At 39.2% G+C, this 27,498-nt stretch overlaps 3 protein-coding genes and 1 non-coding gene across 4 annotated transcripts; 2 read left to right on the top strand and 2 right to left on the bottom strand.

Moving 5' to 3' along the window:
- Positions 1-2,479: 2,479 nt before the first annotated feature.
- Positions 2,480-6,694, top strand: LOC145467852 (uncharacterized). The gene is made up of 3 exons (XM_081451459.1): positions 2,480-3,048; positions 5,006-5,099; positions 5,955-6,694. The coding sequence occupies exons 2-3, from the start codon at positions 5,066-5,068 to the stop codon at positions 6,692-6,694; spliced, it is 774 nt and encodes a 257-aa protein (XP_081307585.1). The 5' UTR covers positions 2,480-3,048; positions 5,006-5,065.
- Positions 6,695-7,924: 1,230 nt separating this feature from the next.
- Positions 7,925-18,639, bottom strand: LOC145468354 (hsp70/Hsp90 co-chaperone CNS1 homolog). The gene is made up of 10 exons (XM_081452052.1): positions 18,423-18,639; positions 15,315-15,429; positions 14,193-14,354; positions 13,650-13,727; positions 13,317-13,384; positions 12,348-12,491; positions 11,603-11,775; positions 10,864-10,948; positions 9,133-9,218; positions 7,925-8,421 (listed from the first exon to the last, which is right to left on the bottom strand). Exons 1-10 carry the CDS (start codon positions 18,561-18,563, stop codon positions 8,325-8,327), a joined length of 1,149 nt encoding a protein of 382 aa, XP_081308178.1. The 5' UTR covers positions 18,564-18,639; the 3' UTR covers positions 7,925-8,324.
- A 2,153-nt stretch (positions 18,640-20,792) lies between these two features.
- LOC145467269 (uncharacterized) lies at positions 20,793-27,443 on the top strand. Its single transcript, XM_081450816.1, has 6 exons — positions 20,793-21,348; positions 23,033-23,322; positions 24,098-24,292; positions 25,316-25,394; positions 25,989-26,188; positions 26,767-27,443. Exons 1-6 carry the CDS (start codon positions 20,976-20,978, stop codon positions 27,154-27,156), a joined length of 1,527 nt encoding a protein of 508 aa, XP_081306942.1. The 5' UTR covers positions 20,793-20,975; the 3' UTR covers positions 27,157-27,443.
- Positions 25,555-25,627, bottom strand: Trnat-ggu (transfer RNA threonine (anticodon GGU)). Its single transcript has one exon. It is a non-coding gene; the product is annotated as a tRNA-Thr (tRNA).
- Positions 27,444-27,498: the final 55 nt, after the last annotated feature.

Here is a 27,498-nt window from a genome sequence, read left to right as displayed (position 1 = left end):
GAAAATTTTCATTGAAAGACTGACAAAGAAGTCGTAAATTGCTTAATGTCGCTCAGGGTTTTGATTGGTTGATTTGAAGTACAACTTTGAACGAATTGGTTGATTTAAACTACAACTTTGAATATGATTGGCTGATAGCACTGTCCAATTACAAACTGTCCGATAACAACTTGGCAGGTGAATTAGTGGAAAATAGCACTTTTTTTTTTAAACCAATCACAATCGAGGAAATTGAAATTTTCATGATTAACTTAATAATAGTCTCCGTCGCAGGCGTTTTGTTTCGTCACGCAACGCTTTTCTCCAGTTAAGGCAAGAAGCGTTGTGTGACGAACCAAGTACCGACAGCGAAGGTGACAAACGCATTAAGGAACTTGGTTGCTCATTAACTTACTCCGCAGCTTGCTCTCTTACTTGCTTAAGACCTAAAGACATTTTCACCTTATTTTCACAGACAAACAACGTGGCGGTGGTATATGAACCAGGAATGATGTTGAATCACACCAACTTGCCTCCTCCAGAGTAACCCTCAAAATTAACTTGCAATTGGTGAAAGATAATGAAATAACTACTTTCTTCACAAACTTGCGCATCATATACCTTAGGTGCAGACATTTTACCACACACTTGTAATACGAACTGATGGACCCTTTCTAACAGTGCAATTATTTGGCCAGAAGACTTTCTTAAATGAGAGGTCACTTAGTATCGTGAGGTAAACATGACGTCACAGTTCTCGGAACTGATGCTCTCCAGTACTGCTATAGGATTTACCAAAAACGACACTTTTTCTCAGGTTAATTATGACAATGGCAGATCCAGACCTTGAACTAAGGGGGGGGGGGAGGGGGAGGGGGGGGGAAGACTTTTTTTTTGCTTGCCCTGCCGGCTTTTCTTGCTAGCTTCTGCGATTTTTTTTTACCCCAAATAAGGGGGAGGAGGGGAGCAGGTTTCCCGGACCTCTCCCCTAGTTCCGCCACTGTATGGTACATGTATTTATGCGTTTTATCGCAGTCCATGTATTTTCTTTCTAATTTAGAGCTGTATCAGTGTAAAGTATAATTTCAACCCTATTTTATAAAGCTCGCATGTGGAAAAGTGAAGCGAACGTGTGTTCTCGCAAAATAATTCTGTTGACGGTTTGACTGGAAGCTATTCCCCTATATAAACGTTATAGGTACCTGCGGCGTCAAACGGTCTGAGTTTGCCGCCGTTTGGTCTTGAAATAGTTATTTTATGCCAAGGATGAAAACATCGCCGGGAAAAGATTAATAAAAAACGACTAGTTCAAAAATTCCATTCATTGTATAATATATAAATATAGATGTGCCCTCCAAGGGGGGTGGGGGGGGGGTCCATCCACCTCCCTAGTACCAAGGTGGGGCTATGAGTCAGATTGTACTTCCGAGAGTTAAAATCCATCGCCTTACTCAAGACTTTCAAACAAAATTGAATTCTCCTAATCTCCTTCCCCAAACCGACCTTCCTTTGGGTTTGTCGGAGGAACCAGTCCTACATATTATTCAGCCGTAAGGAAAAGGATATTTTGATAATATTAACAGACGGAGATTTTTCACCAACACCTCAAATCAGTACACGCACACAATCTTAGAAACTCTGAGATAAATTGCTATGTCCCCAGGCCGAGGACGGAATATGCAAAAGGTAGCCTGCACCACAGAGGATCTGTTCTGTAGAACAGGATTCCCTCGGAAATCAAACACACGCCTAGTTTAAAACTGTTGAGAACCTCACTGTACGGAAAGATTATTTTTAGTGCATTATAAATTAGAGAAAAGTTTTATTACATAGGTTTTTATTGTAGGCTAGTTAATTAGTTCGTTAGTTAATATATTGTAATGTTAGTTAATGCATTCCTGTTAATATTGTTAAATTATTCTTTGTAATTGTTTACACGACTCCTAGGAAGACCATTTTTATGATAAGAGTTCGTGTTTTAAATAAAGATTGATTGATTGAGATTGAACGAAAGAGAAAGTGCAACCTGCGTTTCTGTATGAAAAGGAAAATTATGGTAAGTTAACCAAGCAGTTTTAGTTGACGTAACAGGAATCCCAACAAGCGTACTCTATAACAAGCAGGTGTATCTAGCAACTGGCGAGTCGACAAAAATGAGTTTTAAATCTGACTCGAATCCTTGTTGCCGTGGAATTTTGGCCTACAAAACAGGGTTCCTTACTCAAGTAAAAATATGTAAGTACATAACTGTTCGGCACGAGGGAATGGAATATCATCTCACCTTTTTTTAACATGTGGCTTAACCTTAGGGAGATTAGAACAAATATCAGCGCGCCATGCAACAGTCAATTTTTTTGATAGTCAATGTAATTATGTTAACGTGTGGGAATGCTTTCAATGCGCATGTCATACATATTGCAAAAGACTGGCAATAGCTGTTATTGCAGTTCTGCGGTCAATGTTCTTTTGTTTTAAAAGGCATGCAAACGAGACGAAAGGGTCAATAAAATGCAGAATAGACCGTTTTCGATAAATTAAAATTCAGCTTGGCAGTGAAGCTTAGAGGACACAAACAAAGGACACTGAATGGCCATGTTTATTCATTTCTTTTGTTTGTGTCCTCTAAGCCTCATTATCAAGCTGAATATTAATACATCGAAAGTGGCCTATTGACCCTATTCCAAAAAGGATGTTTTGCTAGCAAGCAGGTGGCTATGGAAATGACGAATCAACATGAATTAGTTTAATATCTGACTGGCATACGATCTTCTTTATCCCATGTGTTATCTTTGTCTGTAAAACCAACATATAAGCAAAAACTGTTAAAAATCGGTGGAAGGGAATGAATGACTTCTCACCTGCTTCTAATAATAGTCTGGTAGTCAATGTAACTATACTAACAGGTAGGAATGCGTTAAATGTGCATGTCATACATATGGCAAAAGACTGCCGCCTCACGTAAGCGCATAAATCATAAGAGCGTCTCGTGAAGTATCTTAACTGATTGGTACTTGCGGAAAGTTATTGATATCGCGTTCTCATCCATCTTGAGACGTCAAAAATTCCAAGGTAAGGTGGGAAATTTGTTATCGTTGTTTTGTTTCTTATTTTCTAGCCTTTATCATTGGAACAGGTCTCAAGATTTTAAGTTAAGAAGAACAACGCATTCTTCTCAAATATATAATCATTGCCCAAGAACGTGCTCTGTCATTCGGGGATATTAGCAGTAATTCTGTGATGTGCTGGATAGCTACTGGTCGGCTAACCCGCTCATGCGAAGAGGTACCGTGAGTCTTGGGTGCTTTAGTGACTTTAATCCCTCGATGAGGGGTGGCGAACTTTCCTTCAAAAAACATGGGTCTAGCTCATCTAACGTTCGTCTATATAATACTCGATTCTCTGCTGCAAGGAATCAATATGTTACGCAGCGAATTTGAACGTAAATTTAAAGTCTTTTTCTAATTCTGGCATAGGATTATGGAATTGCCGTGCTTACATTCTGATTAAGGTAAACTTACAAAAGGCTGTTTAAAAAAGACCAATTCATTAATTGCTCCTCACAGTGCTTGGGATTGAGGATGATTGTGTTTACGCCCATTCCCTGGTTTTGAAATTAAATACCCATAATTATTGCTCTACTCTGGGTAATTGCCCGTTTTAAGGTGGCCATTTAGCTGGTGTGTCTGACTACATTTTGTTCGTAAGTGCTTTGTTTCAATAGCGTAGTGTATGTAGCAAGAATGGCGAAGCTGTGAGCTAGGTAAATTGGAATTTTCGCTCCTACGGCCTTACCGCTAGCCTGACAGGCTCCCGGCGAGGACGGAAAAAAATATCCGGAGAGCAATGCGAGCCGAAGAGCGCGAAACTGAAGAATTAGGAGAGCGAAGTGATCGGGGCGAACTCCTCTTTTCGCGCCCGCCGGGAGCCTGTTCGCAGGCTGCAGTTGTAACTTCCCGTTTGTGAAAATGTCCTCACGTCTTCATTTTGCGTCTTTATTTTAGCACTGGGAACCCACACAACGACACAACGACGTGAATTTAACAGACCACACTCTGTGTTGATTTGAATACTTTTCCACTTCGTCTCCCATTTTAAATCAGTTATCCAATTTATTATATGGCTGAGAAAATTACTGAGGGTTCAAGAAAATTTGCAAATGTGATTGGTTGAGAGCAGGGCAATTTATCGTTAATTCCTAATTTGCACTGCAGTGCAAATTAACGTGCGTGCTTTCGCAATTTTCTGAGTCATATAATAAATGAGTAATCGTCCGAATGCTCGAGCAATTAAGGATTTACACTACTCGTGATACAGTCGAACCTCTATTAAGCGGCCACTCTCGAGGACGAGACAACTGGCCGCTTAATAGAGGTTCATCCGAAAACAACGTTAGGCGTGGTCCAGTTTTCAGTTTATACAAATGTAAGTACCAAAAACTGCAAGTGCGGAAAAAGTAGAACAATGATGATTATAATACGGTCCATAACGTTAACAAAAGCCAAGGGCGTGTACAGACGCCACGTGTGTGTCAACCCAACATTAGCTAACATTGACTCGTGTGCTGTACAAACAACCTAAATCGCTTGAGACTTTGTTTTGTGATTGTTTTAATTAAATACTGCTGAAAATGTGTTTTTAGAGTGTCCCACATTGTCATTCTTTTGCCTTCATCTGGCTAAAAATGTTAACTTTAAATCTTCCTGGCCTTTTAATAGAGGTATAAAACAAAACAAAACCACCCTTGGGACGGCAAGGAACTGGCCGCGGCCGCTTAATAGAGGTGGCCGTTGAATAGATGTCTTTATTACAGTGTATAGCTGACAATTTTTCCGGGACTTTAACGGCTGGCCACCAAATAAAGTTTGGCCGCTTAATAGTCGGCCGCTTAATAGAGGTTCGACTGTATTTGGAAACTCTTTCAAGTTGCCCTCGCCTAAAGTCTTGTGCCATGTTGAGAGAGTTTTCAAAATTGCACTCGCATCCGTACGAATACCTATACTTATTTTCCATATTATTTCTTCTGCAGGGCTAATTCTCATTTCTGAGTTACCACGAATACAGAGCTGAACCAGGATCCAAGCACTCAATGATGAGCAAGCCTGAAAAATCTTACGTAGAAGGTATCATTCTTGAATCGATTTATTTTCTGAACAGAGGCACAGGCAATTCCCGTTAACACATAACCCACGATAACTTGAATCTCGCGCTAACTCGAACCAAAATTGATTTCCCCTCGGTAACTCGAACCCTCGATAACTCGAACTTGCTGCTAACTCGGAGCAATTTTCGTTTTCCTTCGATTCATCTTCTGTACATTTTTACCCTTGATAATTCGAACCATGATTGTCAATACGTGACAACTCAAAACACTGAAAACAATCAGCGCTGTGATCCAAAACATTGAGACTATTTCTTTTCTTTTTCGCTAAACATCGAGAAAATGATCCATCAAAAGAAAAAAAGGGGCCACCGAACGTCCAATATCGTTAAATCGAGGCAAAGCTGTAGCAATGGCCATCTGCCCTATCATTGTTCATTTTATAACTTAGCGTGTGAATTTGCGTGCGCAGTAACGATGCGCAGAAACAATTCGAGTTATCGGCAGTTGACTGCAGTATAGATTTGGTTAAGCGTCAATCAACCGCCTTCTTGATTAGAGCGGCAGTTTGCAAGCACAACACGTCCCCCTTTTCTTGCGGTTTCCTGGTCAGTACCAAAACTCGCGACCTCTGGGCTGGTCCAACACTGGACGTCGACGATTCAGGGACTTCCGTCAAAATCTGGCAAATCTGATAGGCTGAGAATACTCTTTGCATGCTCAGAAAATTGGGCCCGGCCAGAGGTTGCGATTCTTGGTGCTGACCAATGGTACAACGAGCGAAAGCAAATTGAGCGCATGCGTACTAGGAACTGTTGACACATTTGCAACTTTTCTCGAACCCTTAAGAAGTTCAATTTTGTATTTTCTTTCCCAGAACATTATCGCTCGATAGCTAACAACTACGAATACCTCTACAAAGAAATGTATAAAGGATTCCTTCCCCAGCTGATGAAATCCTTGGACTTGAAGCCGTACCACATTGTCGCAGACATTGGTAGTGGAAACGGCTTCATTGCCGAGAACATCTTTGAATCGTTCGTGCTAAGAAACCCTGTTTGGTGCGTGGATCCCAGCGCAGAAATGCAAAAGGTAGCGCGCCAAAGGAAAGGAACTTACCCCGTTCAAAAAACGGCGGAAGAATTTTTTTCTGATTCGAAAATCAGCCAGTGTTTTGATACGATTCTAGCAGTATTCAGTACACATCACTTTGTTGATCCCAATACTGTGTACGAGGGAATATTTCGTTCTCTTCGACCCAGTGGTTCATTTGTTCAATTTGACTCGGTAAGTCATAGTCATCCAATGTTCAAAATGGCCGCGAATGGCTACAGCAGCTATTTTCAAAAGGTAAGTGAGAGGAAGCAGTTTTTCCGTGAGATTAAGTTTAAGGGGAAATTCTCCCAAGAAGAGTTCTCCTTTGCATGGAGTCTGACAAAATCCAAGTTATACGAGATGTTTCGGCGTCGTTACGTGAGTACATTTTACCAGTTCACCGATGAACAAATTGAAGAAGGAATTAAAGAAGTCGAGAGCGAGACGTTAAAAGATGTGAAGGATGAGGATCTGATCAACTGTAACACTGTAGTTCTTGTGACGAAAGTTGAACTTGAGTAGCGCTAAATGTAATAAAAGTAAATGTTGAACCAGTGTTTGTTTCTCATCCTTTCTTTCCCTTCAGTTTTTCTGATTCTATAAAAGAACGATAAACTGGCTTTTTCGATTGGCTACTTAAAAAGGTCCATAAAATCTCATTGGTTAAAAAGTTGACAGTTTGACAGCTGAAAGTTGAACTTGACACCTTGCATAAATTAAATAAAGTTTAAATAAATGAAAAGTCCGCAAAGTTGAGGCCACTTTTTTCTCCGTTCTTCTCTTTAAATGAAGCATCTTTTGCAAAGGTTTTTCTTCATGTAAATGTTGGTAAACATCGGCAGATGAGTTTCTTACTGGTACAAACATCCTTGATGCTAAACCACATCGACAGACACCATAATAGGCCATTTTACAACTTTCGGCTCAGTGACCTGGCCTTACAAAAGCAGCGAGGCTGAAGGTGACATTGTTTTGATACAGACCTTACTGCCTTTGCTGTGTAAATCAAGTTGTTCTAATGCTAACTAGGTGCATTTACACGACAAAAACGGAGAGGCCTGTATCAAAGCAAGGTCACCTCCAGCGTCGCTGCCTTTCAAAGTCCAGGTTACCGAGCAGACAACTGTAAAATGTTCTATTCACCCTCCCCATTGAAGTTCTGAATTTGCCCCCGATTTCACGCTTTATGAAGAATGAAGACAGGCAGATTTTGTGATGCTGCTGTCTGCGACGTTTAGAAAGATCCAGTTCCCCCCCCCCCCCCCCCCAAAAAAAACAAACAGTTTAAAAGGGCTACGTTTTGTATACTTCTTGAGGATTTTGTTCTTTGATGTATTCTGATTCTTAGTTAGCTCGTTGGATAACATTAGAAATGAGAGGCCATGCAACGGTGGGAAGTGTTGCGAGACGACGAGCCGACGAGCCACCATTTTGAAAATCGTCCAGGAGAAGATCCTGGGACGAGGTTGCAAAGTGAATGGAGCAGCGGAGCCTAGCTATATTGCCATATCAACAACTCACACGAACTCTAACAGACAGTTACAGGTAAGTAGACAAAAAACGCTGGAGTAAATGTCTTTGTTTATATTTCAAGATGAGACATGTCTTTCGAGTGATACGAATTTTAAGATGCAGTAATTTGTTTTAAATTTTGTCTCTGAAATTGGAAATTTATATGCTAGCCATATTTATAATTGAAATTTTCAAGGAGCAGGAACTGAAAGGAATAAATAATATTTAATTTATGCAATATGTTTAATAAATCTTTTCATTGTGTGATGTGTAGAGCGAAGAATAGCTTTGGAAATATCACAAATCCTTTGCTTTTCCCATCAGTCGAGGTACTTAGAAATAAGAAATACGCGACAAAGCGAGGGAACATTGTCACGAGAGGTCTTTTTCCCTTTTCGTCATCCTTTGTTCGTCGCAGAATCTGACAGCTTGGTTCAGAATCAGCCGAGCCCGCGGTTCACGGCACAGCTGTTGCTTGGCAACATGATGAGGTAGGCGCATGACACCAAGCTGACGACGCAGTGCTCGTCAGCTATCGCGCTATGTTTTGATTGGACGACGAGAATCGTAAGCTCTTCGGTATTTCACGAGGATCTGACGAAGGCAAGCTCGATTTTTCCCGACGTCGAGTTGGGTTACGTCATCGCTCAACTTGATAACGCTGAAGAAAACTTGCCCGAAATGAAGATTCTTTACTGAGAATTATAAATGAAGGTGTTCTTTGTTTTACTACCAACCTGAATGTAAAGAAAAAACAAATCAGCGCCGGCCGGCTTGAACAACACCATATAACATACCGTAAAATTCCGGTTATTAGCACCTCGTTTACAAGTCCCCTCCCCGGTATAGGCCCATCTATATGTATACAAAAAAATAATACTATTCCTGATGTAAGTCCTCCTTTACTTTGTGCACTTCACTGGCCGGTTTTTGCCATTATGAGGACGCTTCATGCAATGATCTCTGCGCTTCGCGTACATTCTTTTGTAGTTGACTACTTCTAGAGGTACATGTTTTTCACTTCTTAGAAACGTCAAGTCGAAAAGTTGTCTAGCATTGGCGCATTTCTCCATTTTTCGTTCCTCCTTCAAGGGAAACTGAAGCATAATTAGAAAAGCATCATCTGTTCCGGTTGGTTTGTTGATTTTGGAATAAACTCCTGTCATTTTTGAACAGTCAACAGGTCAACTAATTAGCATACAACAACGTCACGATAACGCTACGATAACGTCACTATAACGTCATAACGATGACGTCGATGACGATAACGACGATAACATAACGACAAGGTCACGATAACATCACGATAACGCCACGACAACAAACGTCGATAACGATAACGGCGATAACATAACAATAACGTCACGATAACGTTGATACTAAAGCAAGACTGAACATGTCCGCTGACTGATGTTGCCAGCATGATCAGAACCTTGTTTAACTCTTACCTAGTAGAGTCTGAAAGAATATCTTTGAGGCCGCTATTGCTATTCACCAAACACAACTTTTCTCCCGTAGAGTCCTCAAAATAAACCTAAAAGATATAACGAGAGAAATACAAGACATTAGAGCTAAATAACCATAACTAATAGGATAATGTGCTCGCAAGCTAGCCTGCGTAGTGAGCGTAAAACAGGGGAAGGGGGGAGGGGGAGCGTAGATGGAAGAAGGAGGGGTGGGGTGGGGGAGTTCCGCTCCTTTTTCCTCGCGTTTTTTCCCTCCCTACCTGGTCCCCACTTAGGCTGCAATGCAGCCTACTTGCAAGGGTACAGTGTGTTTCCAAGGTGGATAGTTGGGCACCAGAGAGAGAACAATAAGGATGGGGCACTGGGTAATCACACAATGCAGACTAACTAGGGTGTAATGCAGCTTGAAACGCCATAGACAGTTATGAAAGAGGAGGACAGAAGGGCCGAGATAAACGAGGACACATAAAAGCAATTTTCAAAGGTACACTGTACGTGTATACGTAAGATTTGAATGTGGTTTACAGCGAAAACAATTCATAGTGGAAGAGGCGATGTGTTGGAGTGGGTAAAGGTAAAGTCTGCATACAAGCCAAGTGGCTCATCGGGCCGGAGCTTATCCCGGTTTCTGTAGCATGAAGCGACTAGGAGTATTTCTACTCCCCCCTGGATGGGATACTAGTCCATCGCAGGGTTACCCCCAGCACTAGGTTCGCCGTTACCCATTTATACACCTGGGTGGAGAGAGGCACCGCGAGAGTAGTGTCTTGCCCAAGAACACAACGGAATGTCCCCAGCCAGGGCTCAAACCCTGACCGCTGGAGCCACTAACCATGAGGCCACCGCGCCTCCTTGTGTTGGAGTGGACCGAGTGGTAATGGTGGAGTGAGGCATTTGTACATTATTTTAGCATTATTTTACTAATGAGTTTTACTAATGACTTCAAACAAATACCGGTATTTTTAGTGCAGTTAGTCGTAGGATAATACAGTTGTATAATTTATTTAATGCTTATCTCCTTCTTTCCAATGATTGTATGTAACCTTTTCGTGTGTGTTTACTTTAGTTAGCTAACGACTACAAATTGTAATACATATGTAATTAACTGGCAACCTGGCATTTTTAACTATTTCAGGTTATTTCAAGTTGTCAGTTACCCTTATTTTAATTTAATTATTATACTACTACGTAATTTGATTTATAAAAAAATAAGGGATAAATAAAGCTGTTGCTGTTGTTACAGGAATAGAGTCCAGTAAATATTTCAGAACACAAAGCTGAAGACTTTTCATCTATTTTGATTTCGTAGTTTTAAACTAGTTTGGTCCTTCTCCAAACTAAGTTAAACTAATGAAATCTTTGGTACTATGGAAAATTATCAAACGGTTCTCAATTGGTCATATTTCTTGCAGATCTCCAGCCTGTGTAAATCCTGTTGTACACAGTTACATGTGCTAACAATTAACGAAGAAAGTAAGAAAAATTTATCTTTAAATTAACGGGTTAGAGAAACAAATTGCTTCAACATGTTTATGTTACGGATGTTCTCTTGTACATGAACAAACAAGAAAAGCAAAATACAAAATACAAAAAAAAAAAAAAAAAAAAAAAAAATAGACCATGTGCGTCCGATCTCAGTTTCCAATGTTTCTGTAGTTTTTACACATCAAACTACCAGTATGATACAAGTGTTCAACAGCCACAATTACATACCTCAAGATTCGCTAGTCTGTATTTTCTTTCTACATCCCAAGGTGGAGATTCTTCCTCAAACATGGCATACAGGTGATCAGAGATTCTATCAGAGATGGTAGGAACATATATTACTTTGATCCTAGCAAGTGGCTTACTCAAAGGACTGCGTACATGTACATTGGCTATATGTTCTAGGTTGTGAATACTGCATGTAAGAAAATTATAATAACCAAACAGACCAACGATGGCTAATACACCTGTAACTACTATGGGTCATCAGGGCTGCACTTAGCTCCATTTTCTGTAGTATAAAGGACTCCTCGGTTCCTCCGCGCTCATACCCAATACAATCGACCTGAGTGGGGTCGACTCATCACCCAGTCAACCAATCTTACTGGAAGTCAGGTCGCAATATTAAAAACAGAAGTGAATTTGAGTTAACAGAAGCCAGCTTGTCACAAGTTGTAACGATCCAAGTTGGATCAAATCAATCACCCTCTTTACAGTCTCTCACGAAATGACTTCCACTGCGTCGGGCCGTTCACCACCTTAGTCGATCTGACGCAGTTCAGGTGTATCCCTGGGCAGAGGGAGGCACTGTGAGAGTAATGACCCCAGCCAAGGCTTGAACTCCGACCGTTTGATCCAGAGTCCAGTGTGCTTTCACCAAGCCACTGCACCTCCAACTTTTACTTAGAAAACAAAAGTATGGAAAACTAAGTGCAAAGTTGTTTCAACTCAAGTATTCTATAAACACCTGTTATTCTCATTAAATGAAGATATCAAGTCTGTCTCTTCAAACTCTGGGTAAACAAACACAACTGGCCAGTAGATAACACCAGTGCTGTCCATAGAAACCTTGATATCCAGACCACCATCAGTTATGGGTCTCACAAGGTCGTCCTCATGTTCTAATTTGACACCACGCGCCTAAAAGAATAAGATGAACATACAGAATTTAATATGCAGTTCTACAAAAATTACAATGACTCTGATCTGGTGATTACAAAGCTACTTAATTCAACCAAGGCTCTAGATGGCAAAATCTCGACCACTGGAGCACACACGATTAGCCAATCAGATTCAAAGATATAGGATTCCCAACTGCTGAGAAGCTTGAGCAAAAATACAAATTATATTTTTCAGAGGTAAAGCCAACATTTTATGAACAAGGGCAGTGAGACAGTGAGCAAGTAAAATAATGTTTCTAACATGAGAGGATATAATATTCCTATCTTCAAACCACCATGTAATTTTCTTTCTATTATATAGACATACTGACTGCTTGCAGAAACAACCTTCAAAAAGCATTTGAATCTGGGATGTAGTTTTGTATGAATTTTACAAGTGGTGTATACATATTTTCCAGTAAGACAATGGTGTCTATAATTTTTAATAAAGCATAGCATGTAAGCCAATCAGAACATGCTCAGACTCTAAACTTGTGTTAAATGAATAATAATTGTATGCTTAGATCTCTTTTATATTAATGTACCACATACCTTCACAGCTGCTAACAATGCTTCTGTTTCAGATTTCTCTTTCTTTTCCTTCAACATGGCTTTTCTTTGATCTCTCAACACCTTTTTCTGTTCAGCAAGAGACTTGTTTCGAATCTCCAACAGCCTCTTATTTTGTGCTTCAATCTTTTTACAGTTAAGAATTGAAACTATCAACACTGTAGACATACATGAAGAAGGCTTTCAGGTTGGTGTACCTGTCAAGTGTTTGCATGCATTGCGGGCCTAGGGTACTACATGCATTGATCGTCATAATCATTATCTCTTTTCAGGGTTACTACATGCTACATGCAGACAGTACTATTTAATGTAATATAATTTATTATAATTATCATGATTTATTATTATATAATGGAGAAATAGAAGACATCTGCAGTACCAAGTTTCTATCAAGTTTTAGAATAAAACTACTAGCGTTCTACCATGAATGCTGTTCTCTGATTGGCTACCCTACTCATTTTCTATTCTGTGACAGATAGGGAGTAGCGTAGCAACATGCTCTTGCTGAAAAAATGATGGCCGCCTCTTGGCATTTTTGAAGTGTCTGTAAAGAGGATTTAGATAAAGTTTTGAACGACTAGTAGATTTATACTAAAACAATTAGATTATTCGCTCTCGATTTCTATGCGTGATAGAAATCTCGAGCTCATAATCTAATTGTTCAATAGAAACATGAGTGGAAGTTTGGGAGGACGGGAAGATGATTAATTCCTGCTATCCCACTATTCATGCCTTTCAACAGTCCAAACTCTCAAATATTCTCCTGACTGTTTTCAGACATGCAAACATGTCTGGGTAAGAACCAGAACTGTCAAATTTTAATTGCCATATACTGATATGAAATAGCTTTCGTGGGTTAAGGAAGCTATTCATGTAAGTCAGAAAAAATTTTGTACTGTGGGCATCAGAAGACCTCCTGACTACTATCAGTACTTTACACAGCAAAGATACTGCTAAGCCATCATCGCACCATTGTACAGCGTCGTCATATTTTTGAAGTTCCACACAAGTGCTTGCACCTATGCAGGGAAAACACAACCATAAATTTCGTCCATTTTTCCATTCCAATTTTAAAAATTACTAACATTGCGTCAGATGGCATAGACTAGTGCTTTTAATTTCAATATTTTGAATCATTTTACTTTTCAAAACTACACATAAACTTGTTTACACTGGTAGCACACAGATTTGGTTCTCTGCTGGTACAACATTACCACACACCTAACTGTAGTTACCTAATACCAGACATGTCACACATACTGCATAGATCCACATAGTACCCACCTCTTATAATAGCTTTCATGTAAGCTGGTTGCAACTTCCTTGCAGCTGTCGCATCATTCAATGCACTGCGATTATTTCCTGTCAAAAAGACAACCAAAATATTACACATGATTCACCACTAAAAGATTTTAAAAGAAATATATTAAATGTTACAGTTAGTATTAAAAGTTTTGGTGTCATCTTGTCACCATTAAAAATCAAATGGAACTTTTTACAAAAAATGTAACAAATATGGTTGGATTACATATTACACTCTGTAGTATAGGAGCAATATTTCTTTTAAAATACTTAGATTTTGTCTTATTTTTTGTGTGGCAAAATAAAATAATAAAATCAAGGGCATAGCCAGGGGGTTTCTGGGGTGCCCATGACCACCCTTTTGCAAGCCTTTTTTGAGCAAACAGCCTACATCAGGTGGCAAAAACACCATGGCAATCTGGTGAGTACCCTCACTTTGACACAGTGTGACCCCCCCCCCCCCCCTCCTTTGAAAAATCCTGGCTATGCCCCTGAAAATAAGTATTTGGTTTATTTGACTAATACCTAGACAGAATTGGGCTGTGGCTCTGTTAGTGTACAGAATAGCATTGAGCCCAGCATCATCGCACTTGATTTTGATTCCCTCTGTGTAGGCTGCAATGGCTTCCTTGAAGTTTTTTCTTTTGTATTCATAATTTCCATCTTCCTTGTATGCTTCAGCTCTTGCTGACGAAAAAACAAAGAAAAGAAAAATGTCCTTCACCACAGCAGTTTAATCTAAGCAATAGTGATTCCAAGCACTGTAGGCTTCAGAAGAAATCTTTGTAATAGTGATCATAACTAACAGATCTTTGTGGCATCAATCACAACTACAATAGTTGGGAATTAAGGTTGAAGAGTGGTCATAAAAGGCCTGGGGTTTTTCAGGCCATAATATATAATGTTCCACATATAATGCAGATACATGTAAATGGAATCATGTAATTTGATTGGTTGCTTAAAAGAGCTATGTCATGGTTTGTGCATTTTGAAAAGATTAGCCCCTAAAGCCTTCAAGTTCATCGTATGTAATCCATGTTAATCTCCTCTATCCTAATAACCATCCTTGTTCCTCTATGGTTTATTATTATCTCTTTGGTGTATTTGTATCTTAGCAAACTACTATTTTCAGGCTTCCTTTAATTTAACAGTAATTCTGTACACAGCCAAAATAACTAAAAATATCATGATTGAGCTCCTTTAAGCAGCCCAGTTTTCTTTGTTTCAGTTGAATTGCTTGCATCAGTTAACCTTTTCAAGTGGAATTTTCTAGAAAAATAATATATAATTTTATTGGCCAACTTGTTTGATACAGTGCTAAAGATATGGTCTTGATATCGTTTTCTTTGTTCATACATGGACTTTGCTTAATTTTTTTTATTGCCTTTCACACTTGGTCAACATTTTTATTTCTGAACTTCACAATCTCACTGACCAGGTGTAGGTTTTTCAGAGGAGCACTAAAACATTATCATTACTGCATAATTCATTCTAATTCATTCAAGTTGCACACACTACATAACAACAAACCTTTGGTTGCATGCATAACTTTAGTAAAATTAATATAAATTACAGATAAAGCTTCAAAACAGGAGTTCCCAAGACAAAAGAAGGTTCTTCAAAGATTTAACCTTTTTTATCTCTTACCTACAGGGTCTTCATCTTCATATTTAATAGCTTGAAGAGCTGCTAAGGCAGGGTTATTATCTATTTCTTCTTGTGTTGGGGCTGTTGTCATAAAAGCAGGGACTTTCTCAAATTCCTAAATAAACCAAAAAAACAGAAACCATGAAGGCTGCTTTTATAATACCTGTTGTCAAATTAACAGAGGTTCAATGTTTCCATGCATCTGTTCAGTAATTGACAACAGATGACATCAAGGTGATAGCTGAGTGTGTGACTCATGTTCTTATAAAATTTTAACATCTTCTGTGATCAGTAACAGATACTAGGATGGGTCTTGGGGGATTGGGTCGAACCCCCTAAATGAAAAAGGTTGACACATTACAACATGCTGACTTGGCTTCAGAAAGCCAGAAATCCAATTTCTGAGGACCACAGTTTTAAAAATTTCTCGGGTGAGGATAGCCCTGGACCTCCCAAAAGGAGACCACCTTCAGTGGTTCGTATATCTCAAACCCCCTTTTATAAAAATCCTAGCTGTATTTGCCTCAGAGATTCACAGCAACATGACATGGAATCCATTTACTTTATATAGCAAAGGAACAAAAAACAAACAAACAAACAAACAAACAAACAAACAAACGTTAATGACTTCATTTATATGGAGTTCCATCCCCGCCAAAAATCAAAGTTGATCACAACATTCAACTTGACAGTCTAACAATTAACTTGGCAAACATCAACATCATTTTTCACTCTTCAACTTTGTACTTTGTATCACAATCATTGAAACTTTAAACATCAACTTTCAAAGTGACAGTTCAATGTTCAACTTTATCCATCAACATTCATGTTAACATGTCAACAATGATCTCGACACATGGGCTGTCAGTGAAAGATGAAGTTTAAATCTCCAAGTCGAATGTTGAGTCACCAAAGGCGCACCAATCCCGCCAAAATTCAACTTGAGAATTCGGCTTTCAAGTTGATAATTCACCATGAATTGTTATGTGTTAATATCCGTGTTTAGCAATGAACATTGCTATTGCTGATGACGTAAATATGTTCACCATGACGTAATGTTCAATTTCTCAAAGTTGGTTTCAACCTCGTTACCAGGGTCCTCTCTCTTCCTCCCTCGAGAAAGTACCCTGGTTGTGGCTGGTCACGTGTCTGCTAGATTTTTGCAGATTCCAGAAAAATGATTGGAGGGAGGGGCAGGACAGTTAAAGTTTGTCTCCACTGAGCTCACCTACTGAGCCCAGTACGGAGTGGAATTTGTAACCTCGACCACACCCAAAGCGAAGGCATTGACACATTCGATATTGGAGTTCAATGTATCAAAGTTCGGCTTAAAGGTTAGCCCTGCATTTGGCTGAATTTTCCCATCGATAGTTGGACAGTCTTTGGAATTTGTGGTGGTAAAAATAATTGACAAAGAACTTGGAAATAACGACCACAACAATAAATGAACCGCGCAGTGAATTTAATTTAATTTTTCATTTGGCAAAATCACAACGTAGGTATTTACTCATTCGTTTAGAATTAAATACGTCATTTGTACGCCAACAAAGATAGTTTTGAATTTCATTGAATTACTCCCATTGACAGTGTGACGGTCATTCCATTCTCTTGCAGTGAAAGCAAATTACGAAGAACTTGACATCAACAACGACTGAGTGCTGAATACTAATAACTTGATTAACCAGCTTATATTTTTCGATTAGCAAAATCACAACGGAGACGTTGATGCCTTTGTGTAGAGTTTGATACGTCCAGTGTTGGGCCAAGAGACTAGCTTTGAATTTGATTGAATTCATCCAGTCGACAGTTTGAAGGTCATTCAGTTCTCTTGCTGTGAGAAATTCTATGAAGAACATGACAACAGCGACATCGGTTGCACGTTTGCAAAATCTAACGGCTTTCATTTTAAAACTGTTTTAGCGGTAAGTCCAATTTCCGCCCAAGAAACTAGCTTCTTGTTTAGCTGAATGCATCCCGTCGATAATTTGACGGTTACTTAATTCTTTTGCTGTGAAAAACTGATTAAACTAATCCGAAGCAGGTTGTTGACGGTTTTTAAAAAAGCACTAAAAAATAAGCAAAGTTCCCTCTCAATTAACATCTCATACTCATAGAAGTTCAGATCATAGCGACGAAGCATTGGTCAGGCAGGATCTCTGACAAACAACTTGCTTCTCTTTCAAAATAAATGACGTCTGTATAGCAGCGCAACATTCACCTCCCTAGACAGTGTTGACTAAATTTAAGTTGAGGACCCACCCTCTGTGGGGCTTTGGTTGGCATACGTAGACATGTGACCAGCCGCAACCAGGGTACTTTCTCAAGGGAGGAAGAGAGAGGACCCTGGGAACGAGGTTGAAACCAACTTTGAGAAATTGAACATTACGTCATGGTGAACATATTTACGTCACCAGCAATAGCAATGTTCATTGCTTAACATGGATATTGACACGTGACATTTCATGTTGAATTATCAACTTGAAAGTTGAATTCTCGAGTTGAATTTTGGCGGGATTGGTGCGCCTTTGGTGACTCAACATTCGACTTGGAGATTCAAACTTCATCTTTCGCTGACAGCCCATGTTTCAAGATCATTGTTGACATGTTAACACGAATGTTGATGGATAAAGTTGAACGTTGAACTGTCACTTTGAAAGTTGATGTTTAAAGTTTCAATGATTGTGATACAAGGTACAAAGTTGAAGAGTGAAATACGATGTTAATTTTTGCCAAGTTAATTGTTAGACTGTCAAGTTGAATGTTGTGATCAACTTTGATTTTGGCGGGGATGGAACTCCATACATTTATGCGTCCGTGCCCCAATTGATCACAGGTAAGAGGAATAATTCGACATATCAAAGGCATCTGAAGAACAGTCCCTAAGCGCTACCAAAATCTACAATTCAAATTCCTAAAGCATATGTCAAGTATCTCCTACCCCTCAGGTAAACGTTGTAGATAAAATACTGACCGGGAGATGATAAACCTTCTTTTGGAGTGTAAGCTCTTATCTTAGACAGAGACTTTGAAAATAAACAAACATTTATAGCCTAAAACGTGCACAGTGATAGACACGTGTTCGACAGTTTTGAAGACTAATTACATTACCTCTTCCCAATTTTCCTCTTTGAAATCAATTTCGCGCTTTTTTCCATTGGATTTCTTTTTAAGAGATTCCACGAACTCATCAATTTCCTGGTCAAGTTCCTCGGCTTTTTTCCTAGCCGCAGCTGCTTTCTCGTCCGCCATGTTGTATAATCTGCTCGGAAACGACTGGTAATTAGAAACGTGACCGCTGACCGTTCGTGTACGGTTCAGTACTTTCTCTCCTTGGCCGGAGCTAAAGGTGAAATGAAGACTGCAGACCGTAGACTTTTTAACTTAAACTGAATCGTGTTACTATCTCCATCATTGAGAGCTAACCGTAACATGCTAACCAGAGCGTTATCTAGGCTAACCTGAGTGATATAAAGGCTAACCGGAGTGATAATCAGTCTAACCAGAGTGATATTAAACAATTATTGGATTGGGTTTTTGTGATATCCAGAATAATCAAGGTCGAGGTAGGGGTTATCAGCCGAGGCCGGAGGCTGAGGCTGATAACCCTTACCGAGACCTTGATTATTCTGGATATCACAAAAACCCAATCCAATAATTGTTCTATTATACATTGAACGAAAAAAACAAGAAGTCATGTTTTGGCTTCTTCACTGACGGCAAGCAACACAAAGCGCGCGAGCTTGACATGATCACCCTTAGAAATCATGCACTGCGGTCGCACATGACATGATTACCAGTGACCTTGAGTGTCCTTGACATGATTGTTGTATAATCTGCAGATAAATGACGTCTCAGACGCTGATTTCGAAAATTCAGTGTACGCTTTCGGCCAATCAGAAAAGCCTAAGGATAGCAAGTTCAATATATAATAATCAGGCTAATCGTAATGTAGACTTTCACTACGATTAGTCTGAATAATCCTGTTTACGGTTAGCATCCGATAGTGGAAATAACACGATATATACTACAAACGTCTAGGAGTCTGCAGTCTGCATTTTACCCATTTTTTTCCTGGTCTGCGTCTGCAGTCCACAGTCTGCGGTTTACACTGACCGTGTAGTTTATGTGTTGACATTGGTTATTAATTCTAAATCTTGTATCAGTTCCTGCTGTAAAAAGCTTGGTTATTTTAGTCATTTCTTTCGGACGGTATTTTCGCTTCCTGTCTAAAAATTTCAAGTTTAGTCATACTTGTTTCATTCATTGCATGTGTTTTGTAAAACACGACTGTATGATAACAACCATCCGGAAAGGTAGAAATTCGTTATCCGAGGTTGAAAATTTAACACATGATTATTTAACAAATAAAGAAGCCTAAGCCGTGTATTACACTGTGATAAAACACGACGGGCATTTGGGAACACGAGGGAAATGTAGGAAACACTCGCCTGCGGCTCGTGTTTTCTACATTTCTCGAGTGTTCTCAATCTCCGGATTGTTTTATTACGGTGTAATGCACGGCTTAGGTTTCTTCATTTGCTTTATGATATAGAGGTAATGTGGTGAAAAACAATAAAACACGCCTTTTCAATGTTGATTTACAGGCTTTTCTCGTGTTCTCCCAACATCCCGCGTGATTTATTGCGCCAGTAAACCCATAGAAAGAGTGGTCTATTGCTTAGATAAACCATTGGTTTTCGACCAATCAGAGCGCGCGCAGGGTCCTATCTATAATTATAATTACTAAGAAGAAGATAAATAACGTTTAGAAACTTCTACAAACGTTAAATATGAATTTTTTATTCGCATTTAAAGTTTCACTGTCGTTTATTTTGATTGTATGAGAGAAAAACCCTTTTTTAAGTTACTTACGGTTACTGTAGACCATAGTTAATAGAGTAGTCTACTCTACTAACTTTGTATAGACCTTCCTTGTTTTCAATATTGAGCTCAAACTGACAGATGAAACCCAGGACTTACTATTTCAGAGGAGTAAACAAATACATAATTGATCTAAGGGTTTAATTAAAATTTTGCAGTGTAAATTTAATTTCGAATCCAGTTTTTAAGCGTATTTAAATTTTTATGATTCCTATAATTTCCCTGATTTTAACTGTTTTGGAAATAAAGCAGCCCAGTAACCCAGTTCGATCGGTTCTTGTGTTTTAATAATGTAAATGAAAAAAATCTTTTCGTCGAATGCTGCAATAGAGCATAGAAATTTTAACAGTTTGTAGATCTGCCTCTAAATGTTCGGTTAAAGCAATCTATCAGGAGAGATTGACTTGTGTTTTATCGGATATCAGCTCTTTTTTGAACGCTCTGGCGGTCCGCGTTAGCATCGCTCGCGCGCTCGAAGAAATATTACTCGTAGCAAATGCACTACTCGTAACTTGCTCGTGTAGTGCACGAGCTATATCCTGGACTTGCAATCGGAAAATTTTTTCCGAGTTTTAATTTTTGATGGTCCCAGTCTAAGGGTTCTAAGCAGTAACTATTTACGTGAAGTTCTTGTACATACAGATGGAAATCTTATAGTTATAGTGGTTTAATCACTTCTATTGTTACGTCAAATAGATTGGCTTTGTTACACGCTCATTAACGCGTGCATGTTAGAAGTACGCAAATGCAAATGCCAACAGTTTATATTATGAAGGCAAGATGGGAAATATTGTACAATCTGGGAGACAAGAGAACGTGAAACCTGACCAGACGCTTGCTACAGTGCGAGCAGCCGGCGCTTTCAAAGCGAAATTGAAACAATCGAATAGGAAAACAACATCGGAGCAAATAGAAGAGATTCATCAACGGATAGTTCGCAGGAAGAAAGCTGGTGCCAGGAAACTTGCTAGTATCGACGAATTGCAAGAACAAACCCCTGACGATGTTGATGCAAGTAAAGATGCATTGAAGTTTGTGCACAGGTATAGTATTTTAAGAAGAGTCAGGTTAATACTAGCTGCCACAAGGTCCGGGTTTGAAAATCAGTGCTTAGACATGACAAGTCTTATGTCGGATTTATATCTGTTAATTGATTTTTAAATTTATCTTTATTTAAACATGCCTGAAAGGGCAACCGGATTACACGACTAATTAATAAATCTCTCAATTTTACAGTGGCGAACAAATTAAATCGTACTGTACGGCGAAGTGAGCTTTCTAGTCCTGAAATGTAATCTCTTTACGTGTTGCCAAGAATTGTTGTTTTTGCTCGTGTTGTTGCTTTGCATTTCAACGCCAGAGAGTTTTAATTTACCATCAGTCAAATACATCTAAAATTGGACCCAATTAGGGACAAAGAAAACCACTTTTGTGGAGCCAACTGATCGGTTCGGTTAATTGAAACTTCAACACAAAACTATTCGGAATATTTGGCACTAAAAAGGCTACATCTAAAGTTATGTGTGTATATGTTGTGGTTCGTCATTGTCCTCGGAACATGTACAATTTGATATTTCCTTTGCTTCATATTCATTTTAATACAAGATACCATATACCAAAACAAAACGAAAATACCAAATTGTACCAATGCAACGGTAAAAGCGAACCACCACATATATTTTAATCCGGTTTGATTTTAAGCAAAGGTCTCGATGAAAAGTTCCTCGTACACAACACAGATTTTATTTATATGAGGTTAATTAACCATTCACTGGTGGTCGTAAACTGATTCTGAAGGGTATAAACTTCTTTTATAAGAACGAATAACGACAGAAATCTGTTTCAAATATTTGTATTTATTTTAAAAAAACTGGAGCAGCATCGCAGTCGTGTCATCGCAAAAATTAGGGAGTCGAAGAAGCTACGACGGCGACGCCGAGGACAATACGTATGTTGATTAAATAATGACTTGATATTTTACCCACGAATTTCGCGATACTCTAAAGTCATTTAGTTTGTTTCTCTTTGTCAAAACTACCTCGAAACTGGTTATGGAACACGGCGTAAAATTCGAAATATAAATTTCAAAAATTATGCGTTGTGGTTCACGTTCTTCAGACAACGCAGAATTTGGTCATTTCAAGTTGTTGTTTTGCAGAGGACCGCAAAGAAATGTACCAATAATGATAACGCACGTACACAGCCATTGTACTGCTCGTTGTTGTCGTGGTTTCCTCAACTCCCTTTATGTGCAAGCCCGACCCGATGTAAATTTTGTTTTGTACCGGATCTGGTTTTGTGAATAATGTCCATGACTTCAAGTTATACTGTATTGGACATGCCAAAGCTCGTTTATATTACGTTTTAAGCTGTAATCATCAATGCTATTTTCAATTAACAAGCACAGAAACTGAACAATCCCGTTTCTGTATCGGTTCACTTGCAAACATCGGGTGCATAAACTATTTGAAGTCACGATTATTTCGTCAGAATCCCGACGTTATCAGCTGAAAAATTGGCAAACATTGCCGATAGCTTCCCGACGTTTGCCGAAGATCACCCGTTTTCTCCTGGATAGCATATTTTGGACAAGTGTGCGCACTTTCCTTACAAAATAACGGGATGATGTGTCTTGTGCTTTCAGAATAAGCAAATTACTGTAAAAGGAAACTGTCAAGCCTTTCTGCGAGCTGTAGCGAACGTGTTTAATCTTGCATGCAATAAAGTCTTTTAGCAAGTTCCGCCTCCTCAACTTGAACAAACGGCTAAGAGCGACGACGCCTTGCGATGAGATGCGGCGCTGTGTACGCAGCCTTGACTCTCTTTAAATCTACTAGAAAATGTGGAGGACCAAACTAACATGAGAAGCTATAAATTATTTTTTTTCCCTTTCAGTGTCGATATTGGCGATAAGTGTCATAGGCTGTCGATCACCGACACGAGTGTGGCGTGGAATGCGCTGCGCGAATCAGCCCTGAAGGACAGTATTGTGTCGAAGCCACCTCCGGCAGAGACTGGACGACTTAGGAAAATAGCTAATATGGTTAGGTTTGTCAGGAGAAGCTCAATTGCAACTGGTCGGCTGAAGGTGCCCAGTGACGATATCTCTTACAATGATACATTTATAGTAAGTGTGAGAAAATTATTCTTTGAATTATTCCTAATCAACCGTAGCTTCCTGTTTCGTTTAGTCCACCCGTCAGTCAATCAGTTAGTCTGTCTGTCTGTTTATCAGTCAGTCAGTCAGCCAGTCAGTCTGTCAGTCAGTTAATCAGCCAATCAGAAGGGAGTCAGTCAGTCAGTCAGTCTGTCAGTCAGTTAGCAGTGAGTGACTGATTCAGTCAGTCAGTCAGTCAGTCAGTTAATCAGCCAATCAGAAGGGAGTCAGTCAGTCAGTCAGTCAGTCAGTCATTCGGTCGGTCGGTCGGCCGGTCGGTCGGTCAGTCGGTCAGTCAGTCAGTAATCATTCATTCATTCATTCATTTATTCATTCATTCATTCATTCAGTCAGTCAGTCAGTCAGTAGTGAGTTAGTGAGTTAGCGAGTCGGTCAGTCAGTCAGTCAGTCCGTTTGTCTGTCTGTTTGTCTGTCTGTCTGTCTGTCTGTCGGTCTTTCAGTCAATCAGTCAATCGGTCAGTCAGTCAGTTGCGTCAGTCAGTGAATCAGTCCGTCAATCAGTCAATCAGGCAGTCAATCAATCAATCAATCAATCAATCAATCAATCAATCAGTCAGTCAGTCAGTCAGTCAGTCAGTCAGCCAGTCAGTCTGTCATTCGGTCCCTCCGTTTAGTTAGTCATTCGGTCAATCATTCAGGCGAGCAGTCTAACAGCTTCTATAAGAATGCTTACCGAGCTACATTCACTTGCGTAGCTATAATTCATATTCAATTTCCTCTTCAGCCGCAGTGGGAAACAGACTGCCATTTATGTCACCAGTCCTCGCACCCGGAAGACAGTCCTCTTAATCCCTGCCGTATCTGTCCACGAGTTTATCACACCAAATGCCTAGAGAGTCGAGGTTACCTCTCAGAAAAGATAGCACGTGAATCTTTGAAGCTCTCGACGACACCAATTGGTTGGAGCTGTTTCGATTGTGTAAGCATTGGCTAGGGACGTTGCTACAGTTAAAAAAGAGTTTCCGATTCAGTAGAGCGGAATGATTTGGTTACATTACCAAAAAAAAAAAAAAAAGTTGTCCGAAAATAAAACCGACCGAAATTTTTGAATGTCCGAAATTTTGAGCGTACGAAATATTTACATTAGGGGGTATAAAATTTTTAAGTAGCTTTACTTTATGGAGCGAACTTTAGTCGAGACACTGCTTGAGATAAATAACGACTTGATAGAATTAGCTCGTTGGTGTATCTCTAAAAATTGCAAATCTTAAAACGTATGGTGAAAGGGCATTTTCCGTGGCGGCACCAAGGCTCTGGAATAAACTACCCCTCCAGATCAGACTTTCATCATCAGAGGCAGTTTTTAAGGCTAATCTTAAGACTTATCTTTTTAAGCGTGCATTTGATTTGTAGTTTTTACTTTTTATTTGTAGCCTAATTGTATTATATAGCGTATTTAATTCTTAGGATTTTAACTTTTAGGATTTAGGATTTTAGGTTTTTAAAGAATTAGGATTTTAATTTTAAAGTATTGTAAAGCGCCATGGACAATTAGTGGAAAATGGCGCTATATAAATGTATATTTATTTATTTATTTAAAACCTTGAAGGTGCAGTAAAACTATCATTTTCACAAATTTTGTTTCAGTCTAATCGTCTTTTGTGGTGTAAATTAACTTTAACCATGTTTCAGCAGAGTAGATTTGTCAGAAATTTTTGTCCGAAATCTGTCTTAAATGAGATAAAAAAAAAGTGTCCAAAAAATTAAACATCCGAAAGCTTTTGCAACTTATGTATCCTACCATACACGCTCTTCTTTAATTCTCGATCTAATAGGAAATGTAAGGATTGCTCGCGGTCCATCTACAATGTCTAGCTGTTGTTGTAATGTAGCTTAATGTGTGACTGAATAATCGTGAGACAGTAGTATTTTCGTAAAACTTCGTTTTCTTGTTCCAAAGCGACGAAGTTGTAAAGAATTAACATAATCATGTGTTTTACAGGAAAGTCTGTTTGACCTGTTGACTGACACAGAAAAGATTGATGTAATGGAGGCATTTGATCGAATGGATACAAATCAAGGTTGGTCAAACTGTAATATCTAATAACCCTCTATATATAATTCTTTGAAGCCAAGCTCTCTATGTGCACGTGCCACTGAAGTGCACAGCCTAGGAAATTCATGTCTGTTTGTTAAGCAGTTGTAAAATTGAAGCCTGAAAGAAAAAAAAAAAAAAAATTAAGGCCTGAATGGGATTCGAACCCATGACCTCTGCGATACCGGTGCAGTGCTCTACCAACTGAGCTATCAAGCCAACTGGGCGCGGATTCCGTTGTGAGTTCGTAATATACCCGTAGATGGTGAAGGATCCAAGTTGATATATGAAACATGATATATTTGAACTGCGGAGAAAGATATGAAGACATCATTGATCATCGCAGTTATGCACACAACTTAAGCAGTTGTGAAATTAAAGCCTGAAAAAAATTCAGGCCTGAACGGGACTCGAACCTATGACCTCTGCGATACCGCTGCAGTGCTCTACCAACTGAGCTTCAAGCCAACTGGGAGTAGATCAGGTTGTGAGTTCTTAATATACCTGTATATGGTGAAGGATACAAGTTGATATGCGCTATTCATGTGCGACACCTTGTTTTCTTGTTTTGTAATTTTAGATTCAATCATCAGCAAGAAGGAGTATCTAGAATACCAGAAAGATAGTTACAGAAAGCTACTTGGAATGGAAATGCCAGGATATCGAGTGACTGTTGAGGAGGATACATTTAACGAAATGGACAGGAATGATACTGGAGTAATTGACTGGTGGGAGTTCATGATACCTATGTGCGTCAGGAAATTGACAGAAAGGAAGAAGGTGATTGTTTGAGTATATTATGATGATAAAAAATCCTTAGAGTGGGGTGAGGGTGGATTGGCGGATTGGAAAAATGCTGACCTCACCCTTTGAACGACTTCACCCTTTGACGGCAAACTTTGATTGGTTCAGGTGCAATTAGATTGACTGTCGTGATAAGTATGGTTTATCGATCCCTCTGATGCACATAGCCCATAATATTAAACAAACAGATAGCATTTTCCGAGTTTTTATCGAGTTAAAAGAACCTGAATGAAAGTTACAACTGAAGTCAGGGAAGACAAGAAATCGTAACCGGGGTAACCAATGTGTCGTAAGCGAGAGTTATGAACTTTTTCTGGTCCATAAACGTTCATGGGTGCTTCGAAAACTCTTTAAAGAAAATACAGTTTATTTCTTTTAGGGAAAGCCACGACGAGAAAAGTATGGAAAAAAAAAATCACCCGTTTATTGTTAGATCATTATGGAAATGCGTCAGTTTTGTATTCCTATGGAGTTACAGAAAAACAGGTTTTAGTCGAGTTTATAGCGCGTGAGTATTATGCTGGTAAACTTGAACGTGTTCTTTACTGTTTCAGAAAAAGCTTTTTCCTCTTCTGACGAAACAAGAAATTTTCAACTTCAGAGAATTCTTCAAAGCGCTTGATCCGGAGGGCGAAGGTGAAATCAGCAAACATACATCTCGATTGGTATATAAAAACTGGTATCTTTCGTTAATAAATCGCCAACGAGGAGAGATACCGGTTTGGGATTGGCTTGGAACTGAATGGGTCATGGATATTGAGCCTAGTGCACAATCGATGCATCAGCGGTGTGACATAGTCAAGTGGAAAGACTTCTTGTTGAGCCACGCTTTGTATATCCTTGCCGCTCGACCGAATACAGGTTCAACGCGACCCTACATTCCAAGAGTGGAAAAGCTTGTTCATGAATTTGAGGAAGAGGAAGACGATGATGAATGCTATTAGCAAAAGATGATTTATCTTGTATATAGCTAGGAAAGCTCTGTATTAATGTTTCTTTTCTTTTTCGCCACGTCTACAGTAGAAGTATATCCAGCTGGTTCTGTGCAAGTTACTGAGCCATTTAGCTGAAGTCGAATTAGAGCACCAATGTATAATATTGTTCAACACTAGGGATTGAGTATTAATAAAAATCAAATTATACATACAACCCAGTGCAAGTCCCCGCTAATAAACTGAAAAGGTGTTTTTTTAGACAAAAAAAAAAAAAAAAAAAAAACTAAGGACAGTTTGCTAAATTCTTTCAGATAGATCAAACATGAAAAGACCGTGTTTGACCACATTTCC

Source organism: Orbicella franksi, chromosome 14 (genome assembly GCF_964199315.1).
Source record: "Orbicella franksi chromosome 14, jaOrbFran1.1, whole genome shotgun sequence".
Taxonomy (NCBI): Eukaryota; Metazoa; Cnidaria; class Anthozoa; order Scleractinia; family Merulinidae; genus Orbicella; species Orbicella franksi.
The sequence above is the reverse complement of the archived record's forward strand: the minus strand, read 5'-3'. Positions and strand labels throughout refer to the sequence as shown.